Source organism: Emydura macquarii, unplaced genomic scaffold (genome assembly GCF_026122565.2).
Source record: "Emydura macquarii macquarii isolate MOO-44397 ecotype Brisbane River unplaced genomic scaffold, CSIRO-AGI_Emac_v2 contig_1451, whole genome shotgun sequence".
Lineage (NCBI taxonomy): Eukaryota > Metazoa > Chordata > Testudines > Chelidae > Emydura > Emydura macquarii.
In genome coordinates this window covers 457,385-483,622 of record NW_027131588.1, presented here as the reverse complement: position 1 = coordinate 483,622, position 26,238 = coordinate 457,385, and the positions used below count along the sequence as shown (strand labels likewise).

The following is a 26,238-nucleotide window of genomic DNA, read 5'->3' as shown; positions in this document are numbered from 1 at the left end:
GGGCGGTCAGGACCTGTGTGGGAACCATGACCACCCTGTTTAAGGAGTGCCTGGCTGGTGCATATACTGAGGCTAACCATGCCTGGAGAGGCCGGAGCTTGAGGCGAGCCAGCCTCATCACATATGTACAGGCCATCATATGTCCCAACAGCTGCAGGCAGTGCCTGGCTGTCATCATGAGCAACTTGTGGAGATGATCGATAATGGCGGCCATCGCCTCGAAGCGAGGCTGTGGAAGGAAGGCTCTGGCCTGAGTGGCATCCAGGGTGGCCTCGATAAAGTCTATGCGCTGCACCGGGGAGAGAGTAGACTTCTTGTCGTTGATGAGCAGCCCCAGTCTGGCGCATGTCGCGCAGGTGAGCGCCAGGCTGTTCCTCACGTGGGCCCTGGACCTGCCCCAGATCAGCCAGTCATCCAGATAGGGGAAGATCTGGACCCCTCTGCAGCGTAGGTGGGCCACCACCACTGCCATACATTTTTTGAAGACCCTGGGGGCAGACGAGTGGCCAAAAGGCAAGGCTGAGAATTGGTAGTGGCAGTCAGCTACCATAAACCGGAGGAAGCGTCTGTGTCTGGGAAGGATGGAAATATGAAAATACGCATCCTTTAGGTCGAGGGCAGCATACCAGTCTCCTGGATCCAGTGCAGGAATGATGGAGGCTAGGAAAACCATACAGAACCTGAGACGTCTGATGAACTTGTTCAGACTGCAAAAATCCAATATGGGTCTCAGGCCCCCTTTTGCCTTGGGATGAGGAAATACCTGGAGTAGAATCCCCTCCCTATTTCCTGTGGAGGGACAGCTTCCACCGCCCTGAGGAGGAGGAGGGAATTCACCTCCTGCAACAGGAGTTGCTCGAGAGAGGGGTCTCTGAAGGGGGAGGGGGTGTGGAGGAGTCCGGGAGGAAGGCCGTAAACTGAAGGGCATAGCCCCTGAGAACTACGCTGAGGACCCAACAGTCTGATGTAATCCTTTGCCACTCGGCGTAGTAGGGCCTCAGCCTTTCTGAAAATGGAAGGGATGGATCCAGGTGAAGGGTACTGGTGCCACCTTCGGGCGTACCATCAAAACTGGCGCTTGTTGTTGTTGGGCCCCTTGGCTGGGCCCTGTTGGGAGGCCGCAGATGACCCCGATTGGTCGTGGCGGCCAAAGCCCCTGCTTCTGTCACGGCCCCTTCAGGGCTGAGAAAACCTGGGTGGCGGCCTGGGGGGTGGCTGGGTCTGGCGCTGGGGCCGAGACTGGAGCCTCAAGGCCTGCGGGGTGCACAGCCTCAGTGATCTGAGGGTGGCCCTAGAGTCCTTCAGGGCGTGCAGTTTCTCGTCAGTCTTATCTGAAAAGAGCCTGCCCCATCAAAGGACAGGTCCTGGATAGACTGCTGTACTTCCTGGGATAACCGAGAAGACTGCAGCCACAAACACCTCCGCATGGCAATAGCCAAGGCCATGGCTCTGCTGGCGGTATCTGCGGCGTTGCTGGCAGTCTGTAAGGCCGCCCCGGCCACTGCGGCGCCCTCCTCTAGGACCGTTGCAAAGTCCGTTGCCTGGTCCTGGGACAGCCCCTCTGCGAACCTCCGCATGGAGGTCCAGAGGTTGAGATTATAGCGGCTGAGGAGCGCTTTGTGGTTTGCGATCCTCAACTGCAGGGCCCCGGTAGAGTAGACCTTGCGGCCGAACATGTCTAGTTTTTTATTGTCTTTATCTTTGGGGTCTGTCCTGTTGGTTGGCCGTGTCCACCACTAGGGTCCCTAGGGCTGGGTGGGTGTAAAGGAACTCAAACCCCTCCGATGGGACATAGTACTTTTTTCTCGGCGCCCTTGAAGGTGGGGGCAACCGAGGCAGGGGTTTGCCAGAGAGCCTTGGCCAGCTTCAGGACTCTCTCGTGCATTGGCAGGGCCACTCTGGATGGCCCTGCTGACCCAGCCACCTCAAAGAGTGGGTCCTCCTCCTCGGAGAGTTCCTTTAGTTCAAGTTTGAGGTTGCTGGCTACCCTCTTAAGGAGCTCTCGGTGCACTTTAAAATCTGGCAGGGGCGCCCTGTGGTCCCTGGCAGTCACCTCATCAGGGGAGGAGGACGAGGATTGTGGAAGGGGCCCAGTGGAGGGGCCCTCCTGAGGGTCCGATTCCTCCTCCGAGGAATGACCCTTGGCTGGCTGGGGGGTGGAGGGGTGCCGGTTGAGTCACTGACAACAGGACAGAAATGGTGCCCTGTCCCATCTATGTCCCCCATGGCCTGCAGTATGGCCACTGCCACGGTCCTTGTGGCCATCCCGGTGCTGCCTGCGGCACGTCTGGGCGATGCGTGTGGGACCCCGAGCCGCTAGAGAGGTGCCAGCGGTGTCTGTGGCTCCCTCCTGCCTTCGTCGAGGACCTGCTCCGCGATGGCGTCAACGAGGACGAGGAGCGCCGGTGCCGTCGCACACAGTGCCGACGGGGAGGCGTGCGGCTCGACGAGGTGGAGTACGACCTCTGTCTCGGTGCCGAGGTTTTGTGGCAGCACTTCCCCTTCGGGGACCGGGAGCAGTGCCAGCCATGCCTCCGTGGTGCCAAGTCTGACTCTGAAGAGCATGAGTGGCGGCGCAGTGCCATTTTCTGCGCCACCGATGCCAAGTCCCTTCAGCACCGGGATCCGCGCTGGACTATGGTCCGGATATCGAGACCGGTGCCGTGGCGAGGGACTCGGTGCTGGGGTGCGGGAGCAGTGCGCCTCACGCAAGGCGAAACTGTAGTGGTGTCACCTCGAGCATGAAACCTCCGGTGCCCTGGACCGTCCTCGGTGCTGCGGTGCGGAGGAGCTCGACAACCTGGAGTCGGAGCTGTGAGGGGATCCCGCCCACTCTACCCTCTATGACTGTCTGGGGGGAAACTTGGACTGCGGTCTCGACCACCCACCGGAGGCACCTAGCGTGGGTTTATCCCGAGACACCGGTCCCTGCATCCTCGGCTGAGGGTGGGACATAGCCATGAGGGCGCATGCTGCATGGAACGCCTCCGGCGTCGACGGCCTGTGCAGGGGTGCTCCCTCACCCTCAGGAGTTGGGGCAGGCTCCCTGCGTGGAGATGCAGGTGCCGGAGTAAACTCAATGGCCCGTGGCTGGTGCATCTCCTGACTCCCCCAGGCCATGCAGGCAGTGCAGGGGAGTCCTGGCGCTCAGTGCCCTGGCGCTTCTTCCTCTTTAGCACCGGTGACTGGCGACGAGTCGACTCCAGAGCTGGTGAAGCGCTCCGCACCGAGGAGATGCTCAGTGCCGCGGGAGAGCGCGCCGGTTTAGAGTCTGGGCGGAACACCAACTCTATCAGGATAGCCTTCAAGCACGTGTCCCATTCTTTCTGGGTCCTCGGCTTGAAGGCTTTGCAGATCCTGCACTTGTCCTTTCTGTGCTGCTCTCCCAGACAGTGGAGGCAGTGGTTATGAGGGTCGCTAACTGGGAAGGACTTGCCACAAGTGGCGTAGGACTGAAACCCGGTTGTGCCAGGCATGGCCCAACCCTAAGGCCTTCTTATCTAATCTAATACTAACTACTATACCTAACAACTACTTAACTCTAATTAAACAACTACAAGAATGAGAACAGTTCAAAACTGGGAATGCTACTTGCTAGAAGGCAAGAGGCAGTAGTTCCAGTAACCGTCACGGGCGGAAAGAAGGAATTGAGGGCCCGCAGGGTCGGTGATTCCTCATATACCGCAGCATGAGCGTGGCACTCCAGGGGGTGCCTAAGCCGACCCTATGGGGCTTGCTAAGGGGCAAAAAGTTCCGGGAACCAGTGCACGGTGGCGCGCACTCACCTATATTGGAATGGATATGAGCAATCACTCGAAGTAGAAGAACTCTCTTAGTAATGAGTAGATACAAAAAAGGATCTCCCTTCAATTGTTATCCCATGGAATTCCACATTTTAGACATATCTTCTAACATACTTGCCGCTGAGTCTCATTAAATATTTCATCTACAGAAGAGAAAAGCATGCTAAGAAACCATTTTTTAAAAATTGTTTCAACTAGTACAGCTTTGCCCCCTGTTTTGTTGTGACATAATTTGTTTGCAAACGTTTTTTAAACCCATTTGAATCCACATTATTTCTAAAATTGGCTGCAAATTATTTCCTAGCAAAACCATTTTTTGGTTTGCAGATGGATACTAAGTTTTGTTTAATCACAGCATCTGTGAAGACTTTTGCCAAAATGCTTTATAGTTTGTCTCTCCCAAAACATATGCCTGTTGTCCTGCATGTCTTCTGAACACTTCCAGCATTGGTTGTTGTCTCAAGCCCAAATCTTCAGTTGGGTAGGTGTCTAATAAATTTCATGGAATATTTTAAATTACATCTCATTATCTTGTCCCAATTTTTTAATCAATTCTGAACCCCGAGAGTTCAAATCTTTCCCTTATTTATTCCTTAATAATGGGAACTATTCCTGGTTGGTCTATAAAAAGAGATAGGTTAGATACATCTGATTAAAAAGAAATAAAAATAAAAATTGGAATTCATTTTAACAAAGATTCCACAGATGCTTGCCTTGAAGCTAAGAGTTCCTTTCTAAAGATCTTTAATAGTCAGTTCCTTAGTGCTGACTGCTGTCAATCTGGTTTCTTATAAACCTGGACTTTACCTATTTTATTTTATTCCATGTAGGTTCTCTTACACAGAATGATCATCACCATAGCATTAACCAATGTGACATCTGTCACGTTGTTTTCTCATTCTCTCCTCACAAGGAGATATGTGTACAATGCAGTGTTTAGCTATCATTTTTATTTATTTATTATTATGAAATCCCCTCCCTTTTCAGGCAGATTCCCACTGAGCAATCTTGTTTTTGCATCATACTAATCAATTGATATTTATCATAGATTTAAAATATAAATTGCAGTGATTTGAAAAAATATTCTCCTTCCCGCTCCCCATCTCAGATGCAGATTCATGTCCATTATAATTTTTTTAGCCCAACTTCACAACAGTATGTCAGAAAAGGTCAAATTCCTCTGTTTTTTTCCATGCTATTGCTGTTCTTTGACAAATGCTCAGGTTGCTTTCTCAAACCATGTGAATGACATCAGGTGTGTCTCACCGCTGCATCCAGGTGAAATAAAACTAATATAAACTCAACCTGAACAATCAAGGTAAGACAGACACCAGCATAGTAGTTAAAGAGATCAAATAAACCTTCACCTTTCATTACCAGATGTTTGTTGGCCAGATTTAAATCTTTGCTGAGCAGCTCACTGTATCTCTAATCTGTATCCTGGGGGGGATTGGAGGGAGGTCTTTTCAGGGTTGGCACATGGTCCATACTGAAACACAAGACCTGAAATCCCCTGGGGCTGCTCGTTCCTCACCATTTATGTGAGCTGGACAGATTAATCAATCAGTCTATAAATGCCTAACAGTAGCTACCAACAGTGCAAAATGTTTAACTGAGAGATGGTTAGAAAATGCAAGCCCCAACCACTATCTTAAAATAGTTGTGAGGCAGAGCTGTGATAGCTACCTTCGAGCAATCTGTGTTTCAGACTAAACAACAAACCTGAATTCTATAAAAATCTCAACAGAAACTCTTCTTAGAGCCCAAAGCTTAAATGATGTCAAATGATGAAAGGTGAAACTGCTATGGCATGAGGTCTCCATGTATCCATAGAAAGGGGGCTACCTCTTTATGTCTGGGAACTATTCTAGATTGTATCTTTCTCCATCACTTTATTTTAGTGCCCTACCCCTTGCCCTTCCTCTTCTATCTACCTATTTTCATTATTCTCTAGCCTCCTTTTGCTATTTCCTTGCAATTTTCTCTTCTTGAGCAGTTCACCTTATTCCAATAACATGATATAACTAGAGCAGAATGTGCACACTGCCAGGTATACATACCAGTTACTTTTTTTTTTTAACATTCTAAGTAGGAATGTATCTGATGAGAATTCTTGGTACCTGAGACCTCCTCAGGTGCAGAGGAACAATCTTAGAGACCAAATTTGAGAACGTGGTATCTCTAAAAACTGAAAATGCCTTACTTCACACTGGAAAGGCAAGGATATATTTTATTCGGGCACTGAACTGCACTTGAGCATGACTTCTACTTCAGAATTACTGGATGCTCCAGTGACTTAAATTTTTTCAGAACTCAGAAAAGGCACCAACTTGAATTCTCCTAAGGAAAATATTTTTAAAAATTGCTTATAAAAGTCTTGCTATAATCATACACCTCTTTCTTCAGTATTAATAGGGTAACTGAATAAGGAGGCAGCTTCATATGTCCTCAGAGAGCCACCAGGCATTCCAGGTGATTGATTTCAAAACGCATTCCTCAACCAGTTGAAAGTGGTTAATGCTTAAGACATAAAGACAAAGGTTAGAAATGGAGCCTAAGAACAATCGCTCTGAGGTATGGGAAAACTTGTCAGCCTTATATCAGGATTCTTCTTGCTATGTTATATGCCAGAAAATAATTTCAAAAGATTTTTATTTAGCCTCCTTTTAAAAAACTACTAGTATGTTTTACAGTGGTTTATACTTAAAGGAGGCACATCAGGAATTCCTGATTACAATGATGAGTATTCACAGCTGTCAATTCCACAGATGTTTAGTTATACATTTCAATTCATTTTATCAGAATTACTCAAATTGTACAACATGTACTGCTCTTTATATATTTTTCCACATAATTCTAGGTTCAACATTAAGATATTTGTTACAAATCTTTTTTAAGTTTAAAAGAAGACAGAAATAGAGAATAAATTTTACACTAAATTCTCAGCTGCTTGAGGAATTCTTTCAGGTTAAAAATATTCTTTGCTTTGGATTTTGCTTTGGATTTTTAGGTAATGGAGTTTAGCTCACTGAATGTCCCATGTGCCTAATTTTTGTATTTACTCTAATAAAGCATGACCTTTTGATTGAAATCAATTACCCTGAATGTCTGAGACTCTTTGCCAGCCAGTATAAATTACAGTGGTAACCCAAGACAGTTCCAGAACCCATTTGCAATAAGATGGCAGATGTGGAAAAATAGGTCCTCTTTGCCCTCCCATCCCCTATTCAGACTATGGGAGACTTAACAGACAGATAATTTGCACTGAGAATAACTATCTGCATTTGATTTGGCCTTCTGTATTCTTGGTATCCTCTCCGTGTTCTCTCACTCACACCAGTTTCTGGTCAATACTTCCTCTTCACTCTCACACATCTCTTCTTCACTCTCATATATCCTTTTGTGCTCTCTCAGTGAAATAAGGACACTACAAGTGAATGGTCCTAAAAGAGTGATATTCAGACTTCAGTAGTTCAGGAGTCAAATTAGCAATCAACAATACCCCAAAAGAGACACAATAGTGTGAATTCATTGTTTCCTTTACACACAGACTCTCTCTCTCTCTAGTGTATATATATTATATATATAGTAAATGAAACTATTAATATATGTATATGTTCTCACAGCAAAATGACTGACCAAATGTTATTTTATAAACTACAATTGATTAATAATTAAAACACACAGTGTTTTAATATCACATGCTGCAAAGAACCACAGAAGACACATTAAAGCGCCACTTGCAGCCTCAGTCCGAGTATCACTGTCCGAGAAGATCAGCTATTTTGAACTGTATCAGCTTGGCCAATCACTGCAGCTTTTCATGTTCTGTCTCCCCCTCTCTCTCTGATGTTAGTCTCAACATATCTGGCCCTATGTAGGGCAAAACAAAAGGGAACAATACCCATTATCATAATTACCTCATGTAGATATGCAGCTTTTGGCATATAAATTAGTACAGGTTTACCTATTCTAAATGGAAAAAAAAATATCTGGTTGCTTCATCAGCTGCACATTCAACAAGGCTTCTCATTATTGAAAAGCTTCTTAGCTACCACAGGTCCTTGCCAGTCAGTCGAGCAGCCTCTCATGCTCTGGCATCCCTAGGGTTGCCTTCCAGTTGCTTTGCATGAGAAATTGCATAGCACAAACTGCTGATAAGTAATGCAACATTAAGGAGTTATTGGCTATCCAGTTCCATACTCACTATCAGACGAAACAAAGCAGGAAATATTTTTCATGATTTTTAGGTTAGAAAGGACCACAATGATCATCTAGTCTGACCTCCTGCTTAAATAAATCCAGAAAATTTCACCTAGAAAGTCCTGCATCAAGCCCATAACTTCTGGATGAACTATTTCTTTTGAAAACACATCCAGTCTTGATTTAAAGACTTCATGTGATGGAGAATCCAAATGTTGGACCTCAGATTTCAAAAGAAAAATATTTAACATCCATAACTAGAAGTTATACCTGTTTTATGTATATATAATAATTATATAATACTTATAATACTTTGCATTATCAATAAGATAATCTGATGGGGGTCATGGCGGAGTGATAATTAAATTGTTCCTAAACAAAACTCATTTTCCTTACATAAAATTATCATTTGAATACTCTCTCTTAGCATTTAATGGATTGGCTATTTTGCATCATATTAAATGCTCTCGTCTTTCTAGACCTCAAATTATGCAAACTATCAATCCCCACAAGGAAAAAACTGAGATTTTTTAAAATTTGGTCAAGACTGACGTTTCACCATTTCTGCAGCAAAACTGGTGAAATTCATAAGGGAAATAAACCATAAACTTTTACAAATTCACTTCAGGCAACACAAACATTTTTTGGCAAAGAAAGCAAGTGTTCCTGTTATTTGATGGTAATTTCTGACCATGCAGGAGGTATGGAAGAATTAGAAAACACTTTTTTCCAACACAGAGGGAAAGAAAAGTTCTACTGTCCATCATCTAATACATCAGGATGAAAAATGTGATCATTAGCACTACTCAGTTCTACACAGTAGATACATTTGTATACTGCTTTTCCTTTTAGTCCTCTCTAACTTTCCCCACTCTATTATTAATTAAAAATTGTTTTGTAATTTCAGCCAGGTGTTTCCCATAAGAAAAAGAACTGAATTCTCCTATTTTATAGTTCACTTTCTTCACATTAAAATTCCGTTTGGCATCTGAGTTATATTTTAATGATACCTGAAACTGTCTTTTAACACTTCCCTTGCCATACTATTTCTGATAGTTTCTGTTGCTTATACATTACTAATGAAAATAATCTTAATGGCAAAGACACCTCCCCTTAGACAGAAAAAAAGGAAAAAGAAATAAAACAGAGGTATCTGGTCTCAGGAGACCATAACAAAGCTAGCATTAAAATTCCAATCCAGAAAAGCACTTAAGCATGTGTGTAACTTTAAGCACATAAGTATTTCCATCAAAGTCAATGATTCAAAAACTACAAATAATTTAATTTTTTACGAGAAAAACCCATGAAGTTTTAAAGAAACCACATTCATTCATGTGGGTTAGGACATATATTGTTGGTCTAGCTGAGCAGAACATTTCCTACAATTTCTCCTCCAGGCAGCAAAGGGCACTATGTCATCAGTACGGTCTCATTTGTGCTCTCAGTGCTCCTCCTGCTGGCGCGCAGACAGCCATAAAGAAAAGGAAGTTGCAGCTTGCATGGTGTGCAGAGGGGTGGGGAACCTGGGGGGGGGGGGGGAAGGGGACGACACGACGACTTGAGGAGTTGGAGATTGGGAGGAACAAAAGTAGAGGGTACCTAGAGCCAAGCCTGAAAATGGTGGATAGAAGCAGAATGGGAGGGGGCAAGAGCTGGGGCGTGGAAAGTTGAACAAGAGCAGAGAGGGGTGGGGGCAGTGATTGGGTGGTGGAAGATGATTTCAGCAGAGAGGGAGGGTGAATGGAAGGAGAGAGAGATAGAGACAGGAGCTAGGGTTGGAGAGCACAGGTGGAAAGAGCAACTGAGGTCTGATGGAGGCACAGGGACAGAACAATGCACGTGCATATGGAGTCCTGAGTCTCTACATTCTTCTGCTGTCAGAAAATTCCTGGTAAACCCATGCAATGTCTCATTTCCTCTGTTGACTGGTGAACAAACATAAGAAAAGCAGGTTACTCCTACTACCAAATACTGAGTTAGCTCAACTGATAAACATCTGTGCTGTGGTTCTAAAGATCTGCCAATGTCTGAAGTTGGGGGTGGGATCAATATGGTTCCACATGATGGAATTTCTAGTTTTTCAGGGTAGAGAGGGATTGGTGGAGTCATTTGTTTTTTGGGTTGTTGAGGGGTTTTTTTTGTTTTGTTTGGGTTTTTTTTTTTTTTTTTTTTATAGTTAGGAAATCGCATCCAAAAAAAGTTAGAACCTTAAGATTGCAAAGTCCATGTTTGTCCTTTAGAACAGGTGATCACATAATAGGAGTGATTAATATTAAGTAACTAACAGGGATGGAAATTTCTCTGACTTTCAAGACAGGAGATTGTAGTAAATAGTTATTAAAACAACTTTCACTCCAAGGCAATGGATGCAGATATACACTCTAATTGCACTGTCATACCTTTGTTGCTGAGTCCAAATAAATGTATCAAAGAAGAATTTTTTGAGCTCTAATTCTATTTCCTTGAAAAACAGTAGACTAGAAAGAATACCTCTTTACAGATGTGACATTAATGTATGGAGAAAAGACCAACCATTCAAAAAAGTTTCTCTCAACGAAGTCAAGGATAACTACAATTTACGTGCTGTAAAAGTGTAAGGAGAGAAAAATTGCATTGATTTTTCTGAACATTTCATACAAATGGTATTCTGAAAAGACAAGTTTATTGCAAACTATTGACTTATTGTAAGAAAAAAAATACTCTATTCTTTGGTTAGAACTGCCATAAAACAACAGCTCGTGAAAGTCTGTTAGTTTTGCACAAATCTGTCAGCTCAGTAAATTTGTTATATTGATAAATGAAACTTCTACACTATTTTAGTTAGAATCAGCTCACAAAAAAAAAAAAAAAATCAGGTTCTATCATCACTTCTGCTCATTCACAGTTCCTTGAATGTATTCCAAAATCCAGTTTTAAGGCTATATTATCTCATTATTTCTTATTTAGATTTACACAAAAAATCTGTATTTATAAAGGCATATGTTAATGTTTCCCTTTATAAACATCTTTGAGGAATTAAACCAAGAAAGGCAGCCATAAGCAAGGCAGATCATTCCAAACAAGTGCAGATAAAACATTTACATCACACCATTCCATCATATATTTTGTATATGACACATATATTAGAGAAAAACTATTTTGGGAATTTATGGAGTTTTTAAAAAAATGTTTGGGAATTTATGGAGTTTTAAAAAAAATTATGGAGACTTTTTTTAATCCCTCTATTTGTAAAGATAAGTGTCTTAGTTATCATGAGCTAAATTATACAGGTACCAGAAAGAGACATAAAATCCTTTATATATGACCCAAAATAGCGTTTTTGTACCTAAAACTGTAATAATCTTAAAGTCCAATATACCGAGCCATTCCAGAGCTAGAAGTGAATGAAGTATATCCCATTGGGAACAGTGGTATAATACTCCTGTTTCTAGCCTTGCAGGGTGACAGGATAACAGACTTTAAAGCCATCACATTTGTATACAGAGAAAATAATCTCTTGTCCAAGAGTGGGTCTTACCCATCATGGGCCTTGGACAGGTGCAATTTTGGGGGGAAATCCAAGTTTGTGGCGAGGTGGAAAAAGGGAGATGGATTAGATAGCAGTGGAGGTGGTCAAAGGTGCATGATAAATTAACCAATCACTTGGCTCTGCAATGTATGATAGAAATATCACTTTCACAGGTGTAATATATATGTGCATGCCCATGTTCACTCATAAAATGAAGCTAAATTATTATGGACAGTTAGATGAGCAATCCAGAAATGTTAGCTCTTTTCACTTTCCTCACCTTTCTTTACATTTATATATAGGGTATTTATTTGAATATATGGTGCAAAAACATTTCTTTGACTGTTCCCTATGTAAAGAGTCACTTTTATATCTAGGACCAGTTGTTAAAATAAACACAGGTGCATTTATTTCAGTATGTGGATATTCACAAACATGGGTAAGTCCAGATGGTGGGTCCTAAAACTAGGCAGGCATAATACCTTTTCACTCATTCACACTTACTGTCTCAATTTTTTTTCCAAACCTACTCTACCCATATTTTTTATTCAAATTGTGGGAGAGTGGAGGTGAGGTTATATTACATAATTGTTTTGTATGGACCAGCACTGTACTGATGTAGAAATGGTAAAGAAATGTTTAATGTGCCATCTGTGTACCCATGAAAGGAACAAGCTCTTCTCACCATTTCATATTGTCCAGCCAGAAGTCAACTATCCTAAAGTACTGCTTAGCTGTCACATGGATAGATAAAAGGGATTGGAGACCTCACTATAATGCCTCCATCTATGCTCAACTTGCTTTAGAAAAAGTGAAGGTATTTTTCAGTGCTAATTCTGAATTAAGAAGATACAGCAACAGCACTTCCTGCTTAACTGTTAGGCAAGCAATGTAAGCCATTAATTTAAATGTTTCCTGCTTGAAATTCTACACTCAGCTGCCCTATGGACACACAACTGATGCACACATAATGTCTTAGCTGCAGGCACTCATGAGCAAGCAGAGATATCAAATTAGCATAAGGTGGCATGCTAGTTTCAACAAACACTAATGCCCCCAGAGTGGGGTTAAATAGGCAACATGCAAAACCTGTATATTCTCTTGCTCTATGCCAGCAATGTAACATTACCGCCAGCTAACCACATATTCATGGAAAAATTAGGTATTTTGCCTTAGAATAAATAAATATTGCCATAGAAGAATGGATGGAGAATGTATGTTGATGTACCACAACTAGGGAGAGAGAGGCTCACCATGTAAATGGTTCCTGAATCTTCATCAGATTCCACAGAAACCAACCCATATGGAGAATAGCTTTGATTTTTTGACAAGCAGACACTTTAAATTGTATAAATTATAAATCATCCCTGACACCACTGTTATGAGGTATTAGATGTACCAAGATCCAGCACCAAAAAAACTAAACAAAAAAGAAAAGTAACCTGGGTCAGATGTTTGCAACTCAAACTATAAAAAGTAGATGACAGATTAATCATTCAAGAACCTGCTTCAGTAGAGAATATTGACAATCAAATATCAGAACTGCATCAGTTTGGTTGATCTGTATGTAAAGTACTCACACTTGCACTCTACATCTTTTGCCTTAATTTCACAGGATAAAAACTAAGCTAAGTTTTGTTTCTTTTTTTTTTTTTTAAATAATACATTTTTGTAACGTCATGTAGCAAACCATCCTTATTTTTTACCTTCATTAAGTATCATCTCCATAAATAATAATAGAGCTGGAAAAATGCCTGCTGTGTGGTAGTGGCTATCCTTTCTCTTTCCTCTCTGACAAAATTATTAATGCAGTCATATATGTTTTCTCTCAATATATATAACATAATAAATATAATACTTTGAATAGTGTATGCTAGATATGGCTGTCCTCAAGACAATGATTTCTTTTTTTACTCAAAGAAATCAGTATAGTAAATAACTTTTCTTCCCTTTGAGACACTCATAAGTGCTTGAGGCTGCAGCAACACAAAAACAAAATATCTTCACAAATGTCTCCTAACAGTCAAGCTGAAAATCTAAGCCAAAGTTTCATTTAACAGCCTGTCAGTTTTTTGATGTGAAGCTAATGAATGCAGTGGCAAACAAATCCATCAAACCTAACATCAAAACAACTGCACTTCATCCCACCAAAGGGAAAAAATGAAATACAACCTGCAGGCCAGCACTTTGATCTAACCTATCCACAGAAAACAGGTCTCTGAGTAGCTACTGCTGCAGAATATGCATGAGTAATTATGGATTTAATTTCATGAAAGAAAGCAAGAGTGTTTAAGGAGCTCAAGACTATAGTGGAAAAGGTTTGCAGAGTTTGCTACACAGTCAGTTAAAAAAAACAAAAAACAAAAGACCCCTACACTGAACCTTTCAACACATACTCAAAAGACACTAAATATGAAGATGAACTATAGACTAACATTTTTTCCTCATGTTACTTTAAAACAAAGAAAAGTGATATGAAGTTTATATAAAACTATGTCAGAGTTAGGCTGTGTCTACACTCTGGAGACTGGTCTGGAATACCTCTGTTGACGTAACTATGTCGGCATAACCCCAAAGTGCAGATGCAGCCTACAATGAGAAAGAGGGTTTTTTCCATCATTGTAGGAACACCACCTCCTGGAACAACGTTAGCTATGACAGCTGCGTCTACATGGGGATTAGGTCGACATAGCTATGTCAGTCAGGGTGTGGTGTTTTTAAACCCCTGACCCATGTAGCTATCTATAGCTATGTCTATACCATGAACAAGATGTATTCCCAGCTCATCTACCCATACTCGTGTTAGTTCTCACTTAGTTAGCACAAGTATAACACTAGAGTAACCACAGTAGCATAGGCAGGTTAGCTGTGCTGAGTACGTATCCACAGATTTCAGGCATATTTGTACACGCTGACGCTGCCCATGCTACCATGCCTATGCTATTTTTTATATTCATGTTAGCTTGATGAAAACTAGCACAAGTATGTATAGGCAAGCTGGGAATCACAACCCAAGCTCATAGTGTAGACATAGCCTATGTTGACCAAACTTTTAAGTGTAGACCAAGCTTTATTCAACAGGGTGTTTTAAAGGGACAGTGTTATTTCGTGTGGGTGGATTGATGAGACATTAAATTTGGAGTCTGTCCACCATAACAGTGTCCCTTTAAGTTCTTTTTATATAATTAGTAAAGTCCTTCCAATTCTTGTTTTAAGTTAATTTAATGGTGAAAAAAATGTGGAATTGACAGCCCTGGAAAATGACATTATCGCTTCTCCCACCGAAGAGGTACAGCAAAGCAATAGTAGTGCAAGTTCTTTCACACTGCCCCACCGATGTGCCCTCACAAGATTTTGTAACACTCACTAAAGAACCACAGGGTTTTATTGCAAGTACCAACTCCAGAACACAAAGGCAGGACTGACCTGCCAGTCACCCCCTATGTCAGATCAACAGCATAAATATACAGAAGATAACTTACCATTAAGATAAGGATATGGCACCATCTACTGATGTAGGTGCTGTCTATGCTAAATATTACAAATTCCTATGTTCCTGTAACATGTCTTTGTTGAAATCAGGAAGTGCAGAGAAATATAAATCTTACCAAACTTACTCAGAACTGAACAAATGCTTTCAAGTTTGTTTCAGGTTGAAGAATGGATGAGTTTTTGTGCTGGATCTTATTTTACTCAGATGCCAGTTACATTTCCATGCTGATGAGTTGTGAGGTTATTGTATTATGGCATTTGTGATGAGATCAAACAAGAATTGTAGAACAATTGTAAAAGAGAAAGTTCACAATAAAAGAGAGATAGTGTTGTGTTTTTAAAAAGCACAGCACATCTATAACTATCATGGGATAACACATCAAAAGAGTTACAAATCTAGCTACATCTGTTCTTCCTATAAGGTAACAACAAGCATTTCTGCCAATATGGAGGCATTAAAAAGGGGAGTAAATTTTGAAGGACAACTTTCATGCTGGGGACAACTTTGAAAAATATCATGTCAACTTTAAAATCACATACAGGACAGTCACGTGTTCCATATTTGTACACTTTTCCTTCCCCATTTGCTGATTAAAAAGTATTTAATTCAGCTAAGGTGCTTCTCTTTTACAGCCATCTCCAGCATCTCACTACAAAGTCAAAGTGTTGAAATTTGTGCCACCACAATCACTTTCACAGAAATACACTAAGATATCATAAATAAAGAACCTGGGTTCTTCTCCTCATTGAAGTATTGGGAAGTGACAGGAACATTTTTTTCAAAATACCTACCTAGCAAAAGGAATAAAGAAAGGTACTGGCAAAGTATGCTCTTTTCTTACTTTGAAGTCATACATATATGAGAGCATATTATACACTGGCTATAATGACTATTATATAAATACTGTTTGTTGTTTTATTACCAATTGTTTTCTTGCCTCAAAACACTTATTTTCCATATTTGGTTCAGAAATGCTCAAATCCACCATTTTGGAATTACTTCAATTTGCACTTTTGGCTGTGTTCAAATATAATTTTTAAACAGTAAACTAAACTTCAAAGGCAGCTGCAGGCACTTGATCTCAGAGGAAGGACATTTCCCAGATAAGAGCTATGAGCATCTCCAGCTGGGAATTTAAAATAGGCATTTTGTTTCCTTAAAAACAACCTATGTTCCCCATATGCTCTTCTTTACAAAAAAAACAAAACAAAACAAAACAAAAAAAAACCCACCATCACTAAGAGCCAAAATGAGACCACACATAAGATGAATCTCCACTGAAGTCAATTACCCTCTATTTCTGTTTTTCAATAGCTCTGATCCATTCTATCACAGCCATACACAAACCCCAGTTTCAAATTACCTTTATATGGAATTTCAAACTTAAGCACTTGGCCCAGTAAACACACTACTCACATGAGTAGTCCCATTGGCTTTATTGTTTGCAGGATTGGGCCCTATGGGAGGACCATGACAAATCCTTGCCTTCTATCCATATATTATTATTTGTACTATCGTGACAATTGAAGATCCCATTCAGACTGGGGTCCCACTGTGCTATAAAAAAAACACACAGTAAGAGATCATCCCTACCACAAGGACTATACAATTTTAATAGACTACATAGAAGAAGTGTGGGGGAAAGAGATGTAACATACCATACAAGCAGAGTGATAAGGTTAATGGTTACCAAATGTCATATTTTTGTCCACCTTTTTTTTTTTTTTTTTGGTGGTGGTAGAGATACTGATTTGGAAAACTGGGCATAAATATAAGAGGGGATGGAATGAGGGAGAGGAAAAGGAGGGAGAAGGGATTAAGGGGTGTATAGAGGCCATGAGGAAAGAGGCTGCAGTGGAAGGACAGTGGAGGAAGAGATTGGAGTAAACCGCAGAGAGAAAAAATGTCTGGAGTCCAAACTGAAGGAAGAAAAATCTGAGGAAATCACCTGTGTTCAGAAGCAGTACTGCAAAAGGTATTTACTCTCCACCTGTCTTTGCTCTTGCGGGGAGAAGGACAAATTCCTTTTATCCCAGGACTGACTCTGTCCTGAGAGCTTCCTTTTATCTTAACCCATGTGGTTTGGTTAAGGAGAAGCTGTATGGGACCTTTTCCCCTCGAGAGCATCTGCCCTGTAGAGTCTATAGAGTTCCCAAGTTCGGCTCATCCTCCCAATCCCAAGAGGGGAAGAGTTTCTTTGTTCCTGGGCTTGTTTTTCAATTGACAACACTAATAAACAGCAGTGATGAGAAATGCAATATAAAGAAAAAAATCTTAGTAGATAAAAGTACACAATCTTGTTTTGAACTTTTTTCAGCTTCTAAACTCTAGTACCACAGTACAACATATAGCGTTTACTGGTCCTCTCCAGGAGAAGGTGGAAATCATGACTGATTCTCCAGATTTTAGAATAACACCCAATGACCTTTCAATTACAATGAAATGGATTATGCATTTTTCTGGGTATATTTTACATAATTTCCTAAAGTACATTCACACAAAGAAAATGAAAGGACACCACCTGCACATTTTTTTTTATGAGAGCAACGTGGAATTCACCCTAAAAGTCAATTACTTCGGATAAAAATGTCATTTTTCAATAAATTATTTAATGGGGAAGTAATATGGACTGGATGATGGGATTTGAAATCAATACAAGCCAAGACATCTTCTTATAAATATATTTCAGTAACATATTATCAATGCCAGATCATCATACAAACTCCCGAATCAGCCTTACTGCAAGACAGGTCAAACTCCAATATGTAATTCCAGAAGATGTCACTCAATTTGCTATCTGAGCTCTTTCTGTTTAATTCCAAGTTAAACTCTTATACCCAAGGTCACATGATTAACATGACAGCTCAAAAACTAATACACAGAAAGGGTTTTAAAAGTGCTAACATGTCCAGAGGTGAGTGCAACTAATACGGACAGGCGCGCAAGTGAGTCATGAATGAATTATATAGATATGGTTCTCAAATACCACAGTGATGAGCGTGGAATAAATACTTAAATAGGTAAAAGGTGTCTTAAGTAATTGTTTTCCACAACAGTCCTGAAAATAACTGCTTAACTGTTTTGGGGAACTGCTATCCCTTACTTGTAGGAGTCAGAAAAAAAATTCAGATATCTTTAAACTATGTTGAACAAGGAAAACCAAAATATGTGATGGTCAAAACTGCAAAAGGTTTGAATGTTCATTCTTAGATTAAAGTGAACATCTTCTATCCAATCACTCCAGAAAGGATTTTATTTTGTAGTATACAAAAAAATTAATCAAAATGGTGTGTAAACATTTATATTCAACAACTTTAATGCCTGAACATTGCCCCTACTTCAGCACACAAGTTGCCTACTTTGCACAAATTAAAGTAGACCCCAGCAAAACATATAAACTAATTGACACTGGTTCATCTATTTTACCAACATTAACAAAATACACTGGAGTAAGATAACTCAAAATGTTGTTTGCACAACAGCAAAGTTCCAGCCTACTTAGATAAATGTAAGCTCCATTAGGTAAATAATAAAATCCACAAGTCTGAAGAAGTGTCCCATCTGCCTTCTTTCATACCCTTTAAATTTTAGCATAAATAAATTAAATTCCAGAAACTGAAGCTTTAGGATGAATATTAATAATACTGAACATTTATGGTACACAGTTCATCTTCATAGCCCATTACAAACATAACTAACTTATGTGACCTACTATGAGATAAATGAGTTTTATCTAATTTTAACTAGCTTTTCTCTAGCTATCGCCACAGTATGTGAACACTTAAACACTTTTGACAGACAACCTGCTACTCCTCCCCACTCCTCCAAGCCCATTCAGGATAGGATGCCAGATATTCCTTCTCTGGCATCTCTTTTTCTCTCTTCCCAGAGGATCAGGGGAGAGGTTAATGTGGTTTCTGCCATCTGTCTCTCTTCTATGGCTAGGGGAGGTTTGGGGTGTTCCATCCTTCTCTCTCTGTGTTTTACCTTTGTCCCCTTTCCCCATTTCCTTCTGTCCCGGCTAAATCTGTGCACTCTACCGTGTCACCTGTGCCCTTCATACCACTTGTCCCTTACTGTGCCATCCCCCATATACCCATCTCCATAGATGTCACCACTCTATCCACTGCACTGAAACAACAGTAGAAAGAAGTAACTGAGACAGGAGACAGAGGGTGCAGCCATCTCCGCCTGCCTCCTGCCTTCTCACATGCAGCTCTCGTGCAGGAGGCCAGCACTACAGCCTTTGGGAAAGAGCACAGCTATCATATTCCCCTGGACTTTAGTAAGGACAGTCCCACCTAAAACAGTATTGTTGGAGGTAGGTCTACAGATGAGGAAACTGACGTAGTGAGTTTAGCCATTTCCCCATAGCCACAGAATGAGTCAGTTTCAGAGCAAGAAGTGGAATTCAGGAGTGCATGTCCTCTAGTTCTGTGTTCAAAACACCCCTTTCTCTTTAAAGCCTGACCCATTTAACTTTGCAGTTTATTTAGGCAATTTATTTCAGTGGGCTCTTATACTCATGGCATTTTATTTAGGATAATAATACTGTTATTTAACCTTAGTACTTACTGTAGCTTCAATAAAATCTGTATAACTATTACATAACTAGCAACTGTTCAAACAAAAAAGCGATGAATACTGTAGCTCATTAGTTGCTTTTTTAGTTTTGTTTTTTATTGCTTCATTTTGGGTTTTTTGGAAGGCAAGTGGCATAGTCAGTTATATAGCTATAATTAACTCAGGACTGCCTTGTGGGAAAATTAATCTGTCTTCAGTACACAAAAGCCTCTCAGGTAAGCACTACATACTACTGACCTAGTTTACTGTGTTTCGCGGACATCTGCAAGGCACCTCAAATATAATACATATTAAAGAGGAAAAATCTAATAGTAGTATGGACATTGTATTTAGATCCAAAACATTTTTCTCCAATTAAAAATCATCTAAGGATCACGTACAGACAGAGAAGAAGCAAAAGATTAACTTCAACATCAGTGAACCTTGCCAGTCTGGAGAACCATAAATTGCAACGTAAAGCTGTGTGGCTTGTTTTATGAGATGCTATAATAATATTACCGTAATAGATGTAACCCACTAACATGACAATAGCCTTCTGGAGTAGAGAGGATTTCTCATCCTTTTTAAAACAGACATTTTTGGAAAATTTCTCTGGAGTTCCAGTACAAGCAATTATAGCTTTTTCCTTGTGTTTTCCATTTCCTGCCTAACAGAGTACCAAGAAACAGTATTTCTCAATTTGCAAATGCTCTGGTATTTCATGCATGCTTTAAAACTGTTTTACAAATATAATGCAAGAATAATTAACTACATACATGTTTTTCCTATTTTTGTTTATATAAGAACAAAAGAATGGCCACACAGGGTCGGCCCAAATGTCCATCTAGTCCAGTATCCTGTCTTCTGACAGTAGACAGTGCCAGATGCCTTAGAGGGAATGAGCAAAAAAAAAAAAAAAAAAAAGAGGACAACCATCAATCATTAACCATATATCCTCTGTCATCCGGTTCCAGGTTATTGCAGTCAGAGGTTTAGGGACACCCAGAGCATGGACTTGTGTTCCTGACCATCTTGGCTAATAGCCATTGTTGGACCCATCCTCCATGAACTTATTTAATTCTATTTTGAATCAATTTCTGCTTTTGGCCTTCACAAAACATGGTAATGAATTCCACAGGTTGACTGTGCATTGTGTGATTAAGTACTTCCTTATGTTTGTTTTAAACACGCTACATATTAATTTCATTGGCTGACCCCTGGTTCATGTGTTATGTGAAGGGGTAAATAACATTTCCCTACTCACTTTTTTCACACCATTCATGATTTCATAGATTTCTGTCATATCCTCTTTAGTTGTCTCTTTTCTAAGAAGAACAGACTCAATCTTTTTAATCTCTCCACATCTGGAAGCTGTTCCATGCCCCTAATCATTTTTGTTGCCCTTCTCTGTATCTTTTGAAATTCAAATACATCTTTTTTGAGATGGAGAGACCAGAACTTCACACAGTATTCAAGGTGTGGGCATGGGCATACTATGGATTTATATAGTGGCATTATATTTTATGTCTTATTAACTAGCCCTTTCCTAATGATTCCTAACATTCTATTAGCTTTTTTTGACTGGAGCTGCACACTGATTGGATGTTTTCAGAGAACTATCCACAGTGACTCCATGATCTCTTTCTTGAGTGGTAACAGTTAATTTAGACCCCCAACATTTTGCATGTATAGTTGGGATTATTTTTCCCCTATGTGCATTACTTTATACTTACCAACTGAATTTCATCTGCCATTTTGTTGCTAAGTCACCCAGTTTCGTAGGTTCCTTTGTAACTCTTTGCAGTCAGCTTTGGACTTAACTATCTTGTATAATTTTGTATCATCTGCAAATTTTACCACCTCACTGTTTACTCTTTTTTCCAGACCATTTATGAATATATTGAACAGCACAGGTTCCAGTACAAATCCCTGGGGGACCCCACTATTTACCTCTTTTCCATTGTGAAAACTTACAATATATTTCTATCCTTTGCTTCTTATCTTTTAAACAGTTACCAATCTATGAGAGGACCTTCCCACTTATCCCATGACTGCTTACTTGGCTTAAAACGTTTTGGTGTGGGACACCGGACATTCAGAAAGCCTTCAACAAGTACACTATGTCAACTGGATCACCCTTGTTTGCATGCTTGTTGACACTCTCAAAGAATTCTAATAGATTGATGAGGCATGATTACCCTTTACAAATGCTGTGTTGATTCTTCCCCAACATATTTTGTTCATCTGTCTGATAATTCTGTTCTTTACTATAGTTTCAGCCAATTTGCCACACACTGAAGTTAGGCTTACTGACCTGTAATTGCCAGGATTATCTGTGGAGCCTTTTTTAAAAATTGAAACAGAGGCTGATTCAAGTGATAGGTTAAATACCACATTTAGTTCTTCTGCAATTTCATATTTGAGTTCTTTCAGAACTGTTAGGTGAATACCATCTAACCCTGGTGATTTATCAATTTATCAGTTTATCAATTTGTTCTAGAACTTCCTCTATTGACACATCAGTCTGAGACAGTTCCTCAGATTTGTCACCTAAAAGAATGGCTCAGGTGTGGAAATCTCCCTCATATCCTCTGCAGTGAAGACCATTGCAAAAAATTCATTAGCCTTTCTGCAATGGCTTAGTCTTCCATGAGTGCTCCTTTAACACCTTGATCATCCAGTGGCCCCGCTGATTGTTTGGCATGCTTATTGCTTCTGATATATTTCAAAAATTGTTACTGTTAGTTTTTGTATCTCTTACTAGTTGCTCTTATAAATTGTTTTTTTAGCCTGCCAAATTCTACTTTTACACTTGACTTGCCAGAGCTTATTCTCCTTTCTACATTCTGCATTTGTATACATTTGTCAATATTTATAAAATATTTGTCAATATTTAGTTGTCTGCCTTCATGTGATATAATTGAATGGGACTCTTTTTCATTTGATTGTTTCCCTTCAGCTACTACTTGTACTTAATCAGCTTCTATCCCCTCCTCTTTACTAGGATATAAGAGTATCCCCTTTCATAAACATCTCTGTGTTAACCGTGGGCTCCTCTACATTTCTCTGTTACCCCATGCCTTTGTTTCAAATATGATGACTTTATAATATCAAATATAACAGGTCAAGTTGTAACTTGAAAGTTCTCTAATGTATCTTGTTTTACAATTAATATTGGAACATTAAAGCAGTAATATGCATTTCTTTAACATTCCATCAACTTGGGAATCTTATTTGTATGGCATGAATAAATACCAACAAATATTATGATTATAATAAATAATTATCTAATTGTTTTATTTCCATTAGCTTTGTATTATTATATTACTGCTGTGGAAAGTTGTGCAATAACCTGAGATATGTTTTATTTGGCTAATACTGCTTCCAAGTCTTTTTCTTTATTAATTAAAATATGAAGCAAAATGTTCAGCAAACTAGGCTTTATTTCTGACTTTTTTTTATTATATATAGTAAAATGCAGAGTGCAATTCATAATTGTGACCTCTAGTCACAGGAATTGGGATTCACAATCAACTACAGTCCCTAAGCTTTCTCTGTAGGAGATATTCTGATCATTATTGATTCAAACAGTATTTGGAAGATTTCAGACACTTTGAAATGATTACAAACACCCTGAAGCCATTTTACCTTTTTATACAATACATTAACACAGCATTACACCTTCAGAAAACAGCACAAAAGTCAATGTCCTTCACTGACTGCTTTCTCCATGAACTATATGGCAAAGAATACTCAAAACAGTCTAAATGAACCAAGACCTCCTAGCCAAAAATTAGGATTTTTAGAGCCAAATTCAGGACTGGTTAAGAGATGGAAACTCCACTAACTTCAACAGATCAGCTTACACCACATTTGAATTTGACCTCTACAGTTACGTTAAACTCAAGTCTTCCACATGATGGGTCACTGTACTATTTGTTGTACTACGGAGCTACTAAATATAGCGATTTTTAAAAATCAGTGTTACCAATCAGTGCCTTATTAATTACCTATCATAAATATGAGTTTTGCATTAAAAGTGAAGACCTAGCTGGACATTTTATATGCTTACTGATATTTTCATTACTTTCATTACAGTATCTATGTATAGACTACATTTTCAGGCCTTTGACCTCTTGAAACCCACTCATCAATCTCATTCACAATTATAGTCAATAGTGTCTAAAATCATGAAATTCTGTTAATAGAAAATATTCTCAAGATCTTCTTCCAATTCAAAGTATTTAATCCAGTACTCTTCCTAGATTATGTTGTTGCAAACCCCCCTCCCATGTTTGCTTTTGAACTGTATTCACTTGTCTTCTCATTAGCTAACATAACACATACACAAATTATAGTGTTGTTGTCAGTACAGAATATCTCAGTCTGCAAAGTGGCTCCACATTACATATTTACCAAAGCATGCTAAACAATATTCTTATAATCCATACTTTTTTGACAGTGAGAAATCATATAATATTGTATAAAAGTAATGACCTTTCGCTGAACAAAATACACACATATTTGATTCAGTATATTACTCGCGTGCTGAATGTGAACAGAATGCAAAATTTCAGACCAAAATTGTATAGAGACAAGGTGGGTGAGGCAATATCTTCTACTGGACCAACTTCTGTTAGTCAGAGAGACAGGCTTTTGAGCTACACACACTTCACCAACCTTTTCTGTATAATATCTTGGGATCGTCACAGCTACAACGCTGCATAGACTAACACAGTGACATGAAACTGCTTTTTTTAAAAAAAATATATTAATGATTTTAAATTATGAAATATTCCCACTCTGGAAGCATATTTAATTTATCACTTAATATTGCCAACATTTCAAAAAGTATTACAGATTAAAGTTTAATTTGCTCATTTAAGTCAGCCCTCTTATTTATCTTTATCCTTTTTTGAACTTGCACATTCCTGGCTCGAGTATGTGGCATGTTTTCCAAGATACAAATACAATTCTATAAGGGAGCAAACTTGCTGCATGTGATTTGAATAAGGAGGATTTCCAAGCTGCCTCTGGGACTAAGACACAGAGGGTTTCAGAAGAACAGAAATAAATTCTGTGTCCCCCTTCCAAAAATAATTCTCAATTTACATAGCCTTATATAAACCAAATTACATAAAATATTTCCTGAAAAAGAAAGATTTTTAACATACAATACACAGATTAAATCATCCACAAAATCTTCTACAACAACAAATACATGTCCTGCAAGCATTATAACAAGCTAATAAATGCACAATATGGAATATTATTGCATTGACAGGATGTTGTTCTAGATGACCCAATTGTTCTTCTCCCTCTTCATCTTCTATGTTTCCTAAGCTTATCATTAAGGAATAACCAAAGGAGACATTTAATTCAGGCATTATTTTTATAGTATGACTTACCAATTTAGCTACTTTTCCATAATCAATCCATCTGATTGTGGCAAAGTTTGTTGATTCTGCACAGTTGAAACCATGGTTAAATCCCGCATGGTATCCATATGGGAAGGTTATCATAAATTCCCCTGCCTCCTGTGTGATCTACATAACAAGCAAAAAAAAACAAAACACAAATATCATACTAAAAGAGACCTTCTCTCATTAAAGAAATGAAAATTATATTTGTTGATGTCAAAATAGACATTTGCACATAGCAATTGACTACATTTTGAAATAACAAACTTCTGACCCATCAGCATCCCCACATTAGGATAGGCCACAAATTTGCAAAGCGTTCACGAGGGAGCAAATCATGTTCCATGTTCTAAAAAAGCAGAGGGCCCCTATTAGCAGTACATAGGGGCGCTGAGTAGAGAGCATAAGATTTGAGATGGCCAAAGTACACATACCTGGGTAGCAGCCAGAAGGGGAAGGCATGAGCCAAACATCTGCTGCTACCTAACCAATGGAGGGGGCATACTCTAAAGGCTGGGGAGGTTACTTCTTCCACTGGCCTGAAGTATCCTCTCTGGAATAGTGCCACAGATGCTTCATGTTATTGAGATAGGATGGAGATAAGTTTCTTTCCCTCTCTGTTTCCCATCCTCACAAAACTTTTTAGTATCTGACCCTTTTATTGCTAAATAAGCACAGGTGCCACTATGGGCATATTCTGAATACAGTGGGACTATACAAGTATAAATGAGGAGCTAATTTTGTTTTCACACCTTCTATTACTGGATAATACAGGAACTGGTGTCATTTCTTCAAAGTCTTCTTTGAGGAAGCAGAACCACACTTTTTATGTAACATCACTACTACCACTTTACAATAACCAATAATGCTGAGGACTCTTTGCATTTTAAATTCTGTAATGAATGTCCTAAACCTTGTGCAATTAAAATCTCCCTCCTAACACTCCATTAACACTTATTTTACTATGGGGTTTCGAGGGTTTTTTGAACAGTATTGAAGATATTGAGAGGATGTTGCTATTGCACATGACTAGAACTCTATCCAGATGTCTGTAGTTGGAAGGAGTACTGCAGGGGGTGGAGAATAGCTTAGCACTGAAAGTATGAGGTCTGGGAAAAGTTATTCAAATAGCACTAGACAGTGAAGCTTTACCACTTTATGTAATAAACAAGGATTTCCCAAGGATCATTTTTCCTTACAACATAAAACGGAGAATGATTCAGTGGAAAGAGACTGCTGCCCACTGAC

The 26,238-nt window shown here is 39.7% G+C and overlaps 1 protein-coding gene across 9 annotated transcripts in view; it reads right to left on the bottom strand.

Annotated features, from left to right (window-relative positions):
* The window catches only part of KDM4C (lysine demethylase 4C), a 463,532-nt gene that overhangs the window by 323,926 nt on the left and 113,368 nt on the right, over positions 1-26,238 (bottom strand). For all 9 annotated transcript variants that reach the window (XR_010920738.1, XR_010920740.1, XR_010920739.1 and 6 more), the window contains exon 8: positions 24,979-25,116. Coding sequence is in view for 5 of the 9 variants with exons in the window: in XM_067553078.1 (XP_067409179.1) it covers positions 24,979-25,116 (138 nt within the window). In the remaining 4 variants the exon portion in view is untranslated. The remainder of the gene's footprint in view (positions 1-24,978; positions 25,117-26,238) is intronic.